The sequence below is a fragment of the Syngnathus scovelli genome, chromosome 3 (assembly GCF_024217435.2).
Source record: "Syngnathus scovelli strain Florida chromosome 3, RoL_Ssco_1.2, whole genome shotgun sequence".
NCBI lineage: Eukaryota > Metazoa > Chordata > Actinopteri > Syngnathiformes > Syngnathidae > Syngnathus > Syngnathus scovelli.
This window is the reverse complement of record NC_090849.1, coordinates 16,506,012-16,517,132: the sequence shown is the minus strand read 5'-3', so window position 1 is coordinate 16,517,132 and position 11,121 is coordinate 16,506,012. Positions and strand designations below refer to the sequence as shown.

The following is an 11,121-nucleotide window of genomic DNA, read 5'->3' as shown; positions in this document are numbered from 1 at the left end:
TGTTTGGCCAAATTTGAAAGCGGTCTCAGCTTACTTGGCATCGCCATCAGATACTTCATGTATGCAGAACATTGATGGATGTATCACAAACATGCACTAGCAGAGCAGTTTTTTTCCTCAGTCTTATTTTAGCTCACTCTTAGCGACTTAAAAAGATTTATACATTGAATATAAAATTTGGCAGGAAGGAAACAGAAGTGGCAGGGAGCACAGAATGGTTTGCGGGGAGCTTGCACGTCAGTGCCCCATGACGCCGACTGGCTGGCTGGCAACCAATCCAGGATGTCAAGTCAGCTGGGGGATAGGCTCCAGCACACCCGCCACGAGGATAAGAATAGAAATTGGACGGATGGATGAAACGCAAGACGACAACAGCTTTGTCCACGTGTGTAAATGTGTTTAAAAGCTAAGTTTTAATTTTTTTTTCTTACCCTGCCACTCGATGCCTGATGGTTTTCTGAGGACTGTGCTCCCAAGTGCAGTCTTCTTCTGTCAGCTTTGAACAAACACATGTGGCTGACAAGAGGCCTCTGGCACACAGAAGCATCCAATTCCCTAAACATCAGAGCCATCTCCCAAAACTCTGACAACAGCATGGCTGAATATTTTATACATTTCATGTTCACAAGAGAGAAAAAGGACACGATTGCCGAACACATTTTGGCTGACAGTAGAACTTCTTCATTCTGTAATATGTGTAATTGACTTTTGAACTGCTTGCTGTGTATATAAATATCTGGGCCTCTTCTTTGAAAGACTTCTGCATTCTGTGCATCATTTAAAATCTTCCTGTCAAATAGCAGTACTGAAAGTGTTGAAGCACTGGGGATGGTGGTGTTGAGAAACCATCCGGTCAGCTGATTGCTAATCTCTCTATAACATGAAGGAACCGACACATCTCTGCTGACACTCGTCTCTGGGCAGCGTCGAGTCAACAGCGACGACAGGTTTGTAGCGAGACGCGAACGTATCCTGCTGTCAGATTAGATTTCCTCATGTGCGTTTTTCCTCTTTTCCTGCAGTAATCTTGTTTCTTCTGTCGAGAGAAAATGGATGCGCTTATTTACGAATATGATGGCAACTACACTTATGAAGAGGGTATCATGCCACATGAGGAGTCTGTATTTCAGCATAAATCCAATTGTACGAGGGATGCCTTTTGTGTTTCCCTGCTGGCGATCACCACAGCCATTTTCGTGCTGGGCTTCTGTGGTAATGCGTTGGTCATCTGGATCTCTGGCTTCAAGATGAAGAAGACGGTCAACACCACATGGTACCTGAGCCTGGCCATCTCGGACTTTGTCTTCTGCGTCTTTCTTCCCTTCATCATCACCAACATGGCCATGGAGAAGTGGCTCTTCGGACTCTTCTTGTGCAAGTTTACCTCGGCCGTGTTGTTCCTCAACATGTTCAGCAGCATCTTCCTCTTGGTCATCATTAGCGTCGACCGCTGCGTGTCCGTCGTCTTTCCCGTCTGGGCCCAGAACCACCGCACGGTCCGAAAGGCGTCAGTCATTGTTATCCTGGCCTGGGTTCTCGCCATCGGGCTCAGCCTTCCTTCCGTGGTCTTCCGTGACGTTCAGCATCACTTGGGCAGGAGCATTTGCTACAACAACTACACGTCTCACCAACATAGTCACGAAATCATCGCAATCAGCCGCTTTGTGGCTGGCTTTGCAGTGCCTTTCATCATCATCAGCATTTGCTACTCGGTCATCATCCTCAAACTTCGTTCCAACCGGATGACCAAATCGTCCAAACCCTTCAAAGTCATGACGGCACTCATCGCTACCTTCTTCATCTGCTGGCTGCCCTACCACGTTTTCATCCTGCTTGAGCTAAACCACCAAAACTACAACCATTACCTCTTAACTGTCGGACAGCAGATCGGAACGTGCCTGGCGGCGGCCAACAGTTTCCTCAACCCGGTGCTCTACGTCTTCATGGGTAATGACTTCCAGCAAAGGTTCAAGAGTTCCTTGCTGTCAAAGATGGAGAATGCCATGGGAGACGACGGTCGCACCACCAGCCGCTATTTCTCCCGCTCCAGCTCCGTAGACGGCAAGGTGTCCACACACATTTAAAATCTTCCAACGCACAATAAGTTTGTTTAAAGTCTTTTGCACGACAACACTCGATAGGGAAAGAGCTGTGAGCAATTTGAGCATCGATTGTGAGTTTGCGTGCACTACAACAGGCAATCAGCAATCCTGACGTTCACTTCACGCTGCATTTCATTGCTGGGTGACCTCAGCACAGGCCCCCACTCTTCAAGCGTGTGACAAATAAATAATGGAAATGCAAATGACTTGCATTTCTCCCCATCCAAACAATTCACACTGGCGGCAATGGCATTCATGAGCATCTGAGCACATACTCTGCAGAGTTGCGCAAGCCTATGAAAAATTAATCATTACTGAAAAAGTGGAAGAAAGAGAATATGTCACGTTCATGTTCCGTTTGAGTCAGTGTCAAAACCAACAGCGGGGGGTGGGATGTGTTGACGTGCGTGTTAATCACTAAAGAGTAAAAAAAAGGTCAAGTGAAAAAGTGCAGCACTGAGAAGAACATGATGTAAATACGTGGAATAGAAATTAATGTAATATAGTTTATGATTGAAAACATGTATCCAATTTAACAATGTACATCCTTTCTTGTGAAATAGAACAAAATGGTGGTCATTAAGAAAAGAAAATGCAGAGGGCTTTCCGGATGGTGGACTGATTGTGCGAATTTATTATTCGTCCGAATATTTGTTCTTTTTTTTTTCATCAATTTTTTAACCAGAGGGTGCAAATCTACCACCAAAGCAAAAAATGAAACACACAAAGAGTGTGCAATTTGAGATCATCACAGGATAACAACATTGATTTGTTATTTCCGTGCTGAGGAAAAAAACTCTACTGATCCTTCACTGCCCCAAAATAGATTTGTAATTATGTTTGCGTGACAGTGTTTATTTACTGTAGTTGATACATGTAATGACTAAATGAGTGGATGTATTATTATTATTTTTTTTGAAACCCAATGCAGTTAGTTCTCACATGAAAGCTTTTTCTAATGACACTGGGAAATGAACATCTTCATTCACTCCACTGCCCTGCACGCTATAATTGCATTTGGACAGGAGATTATTAGATGATGAATAGATATCTTTGAACAATAACGTTCATCAATCATGTTACAGTTCAAATATAACACGTCCAGCTGTTCTCGCCAGTCAGCAAGCAGCTTGTTGAATGGCCCACCGCTTTTTGTCATTTTAACGAATGAGACTTTAACAATGTTCTCCTTACATGTGTGAATGAATGTTTTTTTTTTTTATATTCAGTTTTCATTGATGAAAATAAAGATTGCAATAGTGCAATTACCTCTTGGGTGCTCTTATCTGCAAAATATCATTCCATCAACACAATGACCAATATAGATTCAATCATTAATCTTATCATTAGTTATTGTTGAATTAAAAAGCACTGATGACATTGAGGAAATGTATCATTTATTATTTCAGCTCAAGTACACTGTCACCTCAGCTCATGCTGTTGTTGAATTAAAAACTACTGTGATTGAAATCATGATTAATGATGGTGGATTATTTTTTTATACGGTGCCGCATGATAATAAGAATAAATTCTCTATGCACTACAATAAGATGAATGTGTCTGATTTGCACTGTTGACCTTGGAAATGAGTTTCGCAGTCACTTATTTCCTACAGCAGATACCATTCTATCACAAGAGCTAAAAAACCTGCTCCTTTTGATGTCCTAATAGAGAAAAGCTACCCTGTGTGGTTACATCACTGAGCCACTATAGAGGCGACAATAATCTGTTTCAATATCCTGACAAGCAGAGCATGGGTAGTGTGAAGTGAATCCGTAACAAACCCACAGAAACTGATACCCTGATCATTTCATTTCCAGTCCAAAAGCTTTTTTTTTTTTTTTCTCCCTTCAACCGCTTCTATCTTGTCTTTTTTATGTGCGAATGGATGAGCCAAGAACTGTTCTCAATTGCACGTTATAAATTCTAAAGTCGGCCATGGTGGTCTGCTTTTCATTAACAAGCTCATTTTATGTTTTTTTTTCTTCAGGAAAATGATATCATTTTCAATTTGATCAATTTGGTTTGGAGAACTCAATAAAAGTCTAATGCCTCGAACGGCCCATCTTAATGAGGAATATGGCCACGCCCCTTTTCCTCCTTTCATATCTTGGTGGGATTCATGAGACTGTTGATTCAACATTATTGTTAATACATCGGCAATATTGTGCAAATAACAGCGAAAAATGTATGTGGGCATCTCTACTTTAACCTCTAAAAATAAAACAATTAGCATTTAGCATGGCTGACGTAAAACGGTAAAAAATGCAGCTTAGGTGCCGTTTTTGTCATGTCTGTCTGTTTTCTTCCATCAATCACTAAAATATGCACTGTGCTCCATACACGTCATCCATTACGACAGGGGTCTTCAATCCTGTTCCTCGGGTCTGGCGTCCTGCATGTTTTAAATGCCTTCCTACTCCAACCGACCTGATTGAAATGATCAGGGCTTCTGCAGATCTTGCTGATTATCTGCTTATTTGAAGGACGTGGATTGCGGCAGAGAGACATAAAACATGCAGGCAGGACAGGGGACCCCGAGGACCAGGATTGAACATCCCTGCACTTCGGTATCCAACAGCAGACTAAGTGTCCTTGTGTTCAAGCGCCCTTCCGACCTCAACCATATGTCGATTTTATGTCTTTCCCACATCCTATTCCTTGGTTTGACTTCCTGGGTCAAGGTCATCTGTACATTATACACCCCCCCCCACCACCACCACCACAACTCTCTCACCTATTCCTATCATTTTAACCTTGCTGCTTCAGGCGCAGAATGTGTTTAGTATGTGAGCAGCTGGTAAATGTCACAGTTTCCAAAATCAACTCTGAACATTTCCAGATAAATGCTGACTTTACAGTTTGGTAGGTCATACTTTATAGCGCTGACATCTGATAACGACCCACGGGGCATCCATATGTATGCTGCAGAAGAACCTGTCTGTCACCTCCAAAAGTAAAGCCATTTATATCGATAGTAGAAAATGAGTGTGATGGAACAGCACAATGGTGGGCGTTTGAGATCGTTATAATGGATTTTTACTCAGTACAATTGCAGTTGTGTATATTTTCATCACAGTGAATGAATCCCAATCTATTTATAACATCAAGTATATATACATAGTATATAGTGTGTGTGTGTGTGTGTGTGTGTGAGTGTCTATAAAGTACTGTTAAGTGTTCATGTTGTAGTCATATCCGTGTTTCCATGTTGACGCAAAGCAGAACTGAATACAATCCAGTTCTTACTTGACCCATTTGTACACAAACTGTAGACCTTTTCTGTCTACGACATCTAAAGCTGAGTGAGTCTCATTTAAATGCAAATGACTCACATTTGAATTACCTGCAACTCAGACGTGCCCTCTGCAATGAACATACAAGGAGGTGAGAGGAAATTTTGCTTTGACAAGCTGAGAGGGATTTTAATAAACACTAGTGGATGAAAATGTGTTTTGTGCGACTTCTGTCAATGCCTGTTTACAAGACGTCTAATAGTAGTCAATTAAAAAAATAAAAAATATTGCGGTACTCTCAACCCAATGTAGTACCCTACATCTGTTTAAAATGTGTTTTCAAAATAGAATCCAATGCGATTTAACCAAAAAATGAAAGCACTCAAGTAAAACAAAAAGAAAATTGCAACATTGGATCTGACTTTGACAGCAAAATAGTAATTCATCATCATGTCTCTGACAACAACTCATTTTCTATCGCTTAGCCCGTTCAAGGTTATGGGTCTGTCTATCCATATGACCTTGTAGGAGAGAAGCAGGCTACCACCTGGACTAGTTTCATTTACAATCACAGGGCACATGTAAGCAAACAACAATTCATGCTCCACTTTTGGCAGTTAGGCGAATGCGCTAACCGCGTGCTGCCCCTTTTAAGCATCGTACGGGCATCGTGCCCTCCGTTACAATTGAAATTTTAGCAACCTAATTCTGTGATGTTTTTTACTTGGCACTGAAAATTTATCTCGTTTGCCTTTCAGACAACTGAAATGAGCTTAGGTTTAAAAACAGTCCAAAACATTTTCATTTCGATAAACCCCCTCCCTGAAATTCTCTGGCAATTGCTGCCTGATTTCCACAATCCATTTGATCATTAAACTGTTAGATTGTTATCATTGACTGCGGGTAAAAACAAAAAGAGCGTTTGATGTATGAATAACAGTCGAATGAAATAGGCCTTCGTGATGTGCCTAAAATCAAGACGAGACAATGAAAAAAACAGCAGGAAGCCTACTTTTAATCACGTTGCGGTAAACATGCCGTCAACTCAGAAACAGCGAAGCTTCTTTTTCAGGTTGATGGGTTCATACGGCGACGCGTAAAAGAAAAGCATTGCAATGAGCTCATTATATTGGTGACGTATGACAAACAGCATATATTATCCAATTTACGCATTTATTGGGCTTCATCACAGTACATTCGTTCCATGGCGATACATTCAAATACAACACCGTGGTTCAAGTGCCTGCTTGTCAATGACGGCAAGAGCCAATCATGTTTAAAGCGTGTTAAAAATAGACACAATTTCTATAATTTGTTTGCTGTAGTACAAATATTTGGATGTGTCAGCACACATTACAAAAATATAGGTATACAGTATAATAGCATCCTGAAAATGGAAGTCTGCCTCCTAGCATTTTATCTATTTAGCTTCATATTCATTTAATGTACATGCTTGCTTTGTTCCAAGCATGTGGCATAGCACTTATGAGACATACTAATATCAAGAGTGGAGTTTTTGCAGTCTGTGGAGATTTGTTTTAAATTTTCGAGTTGACCTTTTTAATTGCCCTAATCACAAAAAGGCAATTTGAAGACAAAAATAAAATAAAAGTTGAATATACTGCCATCAACTGTCATAAAACGAGCCCAAAAGAACTGAACTAATCTGACCTACAGCATACATACAGATGTGAATCTTCAGATATCTTTGGGGCCAGTGTGGCACTATCAAGTGCTTTTTGGGTTTCGGCTTTGAATCCAGTGTCAAGAGAACGTATTCACAAGCAGACGTGTGTGCACTGCACACCAGAGATAAATAAATGCTGTAGGGATGAATCCTCATCTCTCTTCAACTCAGTGCCTTATTTAATACGTGGAGCTGAGAACTTTATCATCAACAACAGAATTCCTCTTGCAAAAAGTAAGTTCACAAGCTTAGAAAAAAAAATGGAATCACACAGTATCATTGTCAGGTAGGTATAGCCTGCATATTGCATTTATCCCTCTCAGAAAAGGAGTTGGTTTTTTTCACCCCACAACGTCATCAAAAATTATTTGTAACTAAAGGAGCAGCAGGAAATCTTTAATCTTGTTTTTACAAAATAAGCTTAACATACCAAAGAGTATTAAATTGTTTGGATGAAACACGGCGTGCTCATATCGCTCGATCGTAGCCTCTTTGTCTTAAGGCGAGTGCACATGCCAACGCAGCACGTGCACAGAAGAGGACAACGAGTGCTTTTCACAACTCAATTCCTTTCAGTTTGTATTATCTGGTTACACACACAGGATCAGATGGGAAAATGTATCTGTCTGTGTGAAAGCAAAATTCTTCTTAATCAAAAGCAAAAAAAAAAAAAAAAAGAGTATTGTGTATTATCTTGGCATGTATTCATCTGGAACACCAGACATGTTCCTTTTCTTTAAGGCAGCGTCGACTTTTCTTATCAGTTCACTAATGTTTGCCCGCATTTCAGGAGTGTAGGGGTCATACTTGAGTTTGCGAAGCCCCGATCTCTTGAAGTTGCCATCCTTCTGGCCTTCCATGCAGAGCAGACGCTCCTCGGAAACCTTCAGGCCCAAAAACTCAACCATTCCCTTAAGATGGGAGAACAAGTCTCTCTTCAGGGCCTCGTAGTGGACCACATGGACGTTCTTCCCATATTGGAGCCAGTCCATGACGTGGGACCCCCACCAAGGTGCGTGGCTCTTCACAAACTCGGGCCACTCTGCAGAGAGAGAAATTGGAGACATGAAAAGTCCGAGCCACCAACAAGGACCAAGAGCCGAACTTACAAAAGATAATTTTCATATGCCAAGTGTTTAGTTCTCCAAATACCGTCTTTGTTTGTTATTCATTATTTTTAGCTGAGAATTATTTAATATGAAACAGGAAAGCAGCGCACTTTAGGGAAATCACAACTCAGGCTAAAATTATGTATGAAAATTGAATGCAAATAAAATGCTGTATTCTTAATTAGTTCTCTCATTAAGGGAGGGGAAAAACTCATTTCAAGCAAAAATTGCACTGGACCACTTTTAAGACTCTTGTGTGATCCATTAAATTCAAGGAAGAGTCTAAATCCAATAACATTTTCATTTTAACTTTAGAGAAGGATTTTCAAAAAAAGTATATCAATCAATAAACCACTAAACCTGACCTCTAGAATTCTATTGCACAACCAGCAAACTGTTAAAGAAGTCACGCTCAAAAGTCATGGTGGCTAGACAACGATGTGTGAGGTTACAAAACAGTCAAGTGTAGTAACTTCAGACATGTTTGTTCTGTCGCTTGGCATTGACAAATCCTTTTTAAGGCGATCGTTCTCAAAGTGTTGTGGGCTGTGGCTGTGGGCCACTGGTGCTGCCTGAGAAACATCAAGCTGTCTGGTCGTGTCACATTATTTGGATGTGCAATATTACACACAAAGATAGTCTTGACTTCTTGTTTCAAAATATTTGAAAGCTACAGTAGAGTGATTGTACATACATTTGGGACAGAAATTGAAATATTTTCTTGGGTTTGTTTGCTCATCAGCTGGATGTCTTTTTCCTAACAAATATTTCCTAATAAAATATAAGACAGCTCACTCGAGAAAGTTAATTTTATAGAGTGTGCTTGTAATTGGCAGAGCTCGGAATTTTTTCCTGGGGGGCGTCATGGGTAGCTACATGGGTAGTTATAGACCCCCCAAAAACTTCAGGGGGGGGGGGGTGCGGGAGGAAATTTTAATCAAATCTTAATATTTAGCAATTGATATTTTGAAAGTGTGTGTGTGTGTGTGTGTGTGTGTGTGTGTGGGGGGGGGGGCAGTGCTGCATGCAACTTTAAAATATCAAATTGGGAACTGGAATGAAGTACTAACAGTTGTAATAGCATTATTCCACCCAGAAGGCAAAAAAACAACTACAATAACGTCATCTGTTTCATTTAATGAAAATCTATTTCATTGTCCTTTGTCGGTAAAAGGTTTCAGAAACCTTTTACCGACAAAGGACATGTTTGTTTTTGGGTTGGTGTCATTTTTTGTGCATTTTAGATATTCGGCAAGCTTGGGAGCCTTGAGTTGTTTTCTCATAAATAACAGGGCTGACACTGTTAATATTACAGTGGACCTTATCGTAGCATCTATCTATCCATACGACAAAAAAGTAGTATCATACCAAATGAAACACATTTTGTTTTGTTCACTTGTGATGGATTGTCTGCGGTGCTTCTTTTCCAAGCTGACATTGGACCGCCAATGCCATGTGAATGTGTAAAGCATAAAAAGCAGACGCCGATGCTTTATGAAGTCACAGTTCTTTCAAATAAATTCCACTTTACCCAAGTGGACGTGAAGGGTCCCAACGGAAGGCATCCGTGTCAGGAGCATCAGATGCAGAGGTGAGTGCGTCAAATGATACAGTACATGCGGCTCCCCGAACGCGCTGTCATGCTAACTCTCAAGCTCGCAGCTTCCCCTCGTATGTGAAGTGGCAGCTGTCAAAAGGTCTTTCGCTTACTGATGCCATCGCATCATTTCCCCCACCAACACAAAAGGGAAACGTTCATTGGAAATGGCAGACCAAATGTGCTGATGTTTTCACAAAGAGATATAACTGCTGGGTCGGCAACTCACCAGCCTCTGGAAAATCGATTTTTCCACAGAGAAGATACGTGGAACAGACAAAACTAGTTGCCATAGTTACAAAGACATACCGTACCTAAATTGATATACTGGGGGAAAGGGAATATGCATGAAATTTAAAAAAGGCCGACAAGGGGCACATAATCTGGCCTCGTGGGAGAGCCAAATCCTTAAATTTCCTTTTTTGCATTATACGAAGAAAAATTCAATTCTTATCCAAGTCCATTTAGTCTTCCAGTTAACACAATTGGAAAGAGATTCAATTAAAAAGTTCCACTGCTAACTAATGAATGCAAAACAAAATACTCATTACCTTGACATGGAGGGAGATATTCCAATTTCAACCCAATTAGGGCAATCACAGAACAAGTCAACACATTTTGTGATTATTTTATGAATGTTTTACGGAGAGAAAGCTACAATTGGAGAGATGTGTGCAGACGTTACTCCTTAATTGCACGGTAACTTTTAATCAATTGATTACCTTCAACTATAATTTGTGTTTTTGGCACGACCATTCCATTATGAGAGTCAACAGTATGACCCCAAAAAACACTACATAATTAAGAGTGGGTGCTTCATGCCAGCGATTCCCACCCACTATGCTGGCTCAACAACGATTACTTGATAAAAATAAAAAAAGGCAAAGACATGAAGATGAAATGTGTCACGGTCAAGACATCCGAAACAGGCGACCCTTTATTTCTAAGTCACCATTAGAAGAAAGCAGCACTAATAAATAATACCCAATGTGTGGCATCTTTTACATGACTCGTCCTTGACATTTTAGTGGCAGCATTGTTTCAAATGCTATTTGCAAGGAAATTGTAATTCCTAGTCTGTCAGTACGCTTTGACATGAAGCAAAACCACAACAACATAACACCTCCCAGCAGCTTACAAACATGTCTAATTATCATGAATGTGTGCCCAAGTATAGATAGATGCACACGCAGTCTCTAATTAAGTTTGGCACGGGTGCCTGAGGAACGAGCTGGTTGTGCACGATGACATGACTCATCATGCCATCAAGCAGCGTGACTAAGGCCTTGTTTCATTTCTCATTTCTCTAAACAGACGCCATCACCGCAGCCTAATAATTTGCCTTGATATTTGAAAACATTGCCACATTGGGGGTAAGAAAGGTCACAAC

At 40.7% G+C, this 11,121-nt stretch overlaps 2 protein-coding genes across 3 annotated transcripts in view; one reads left to right on the top strand and one right to left on the bottom strand.

Moving 5' to 3' along the window:
* The first annotated feature begins 806 nt into the window (after positions 1-806).
* Positions 807-3,578, top strand: cmklr1 (chemokine-like receptor 1). Its single transcript, XM_049762520.1, has 2 exons — positions 807-947; positions 1,023-3,578. The coding sequence occupies exon 2, from the start codon at positions 1,050-1,052 to the stop codon at positions 2,082-2,084; it is 1,035 nt and encodes a 344-aa protein (XP_049618477.1). The 5' UTR covers positions 807-947; positions 1,023-1,049; the 3' UTR covers positions 2,085-3,578.
* A 2,914-nt stretch (positions 3,579-6,492) lies between these two features.
* Positions 6,493-11,121, bottom strand: part of wscd2 (WSC domain containing 2) — a 42,511-nt gene continuing 37,882 nt past the window's right edge. For both annotated transcript variants that reach the window (XM_049762519.2, XM_049762518.2), the window contains one exon: positions 6,493-8,067. In XM_049762519.2, the coding sequence (XP_049618476.1) occupies positions 7,715-8,067 (353 nt within the window). In that variant the 3' untranslated portion in view covers positions 6,493-7,714. The remainder of the gene's footprint in view (positions 8,068-11,121) is intronic.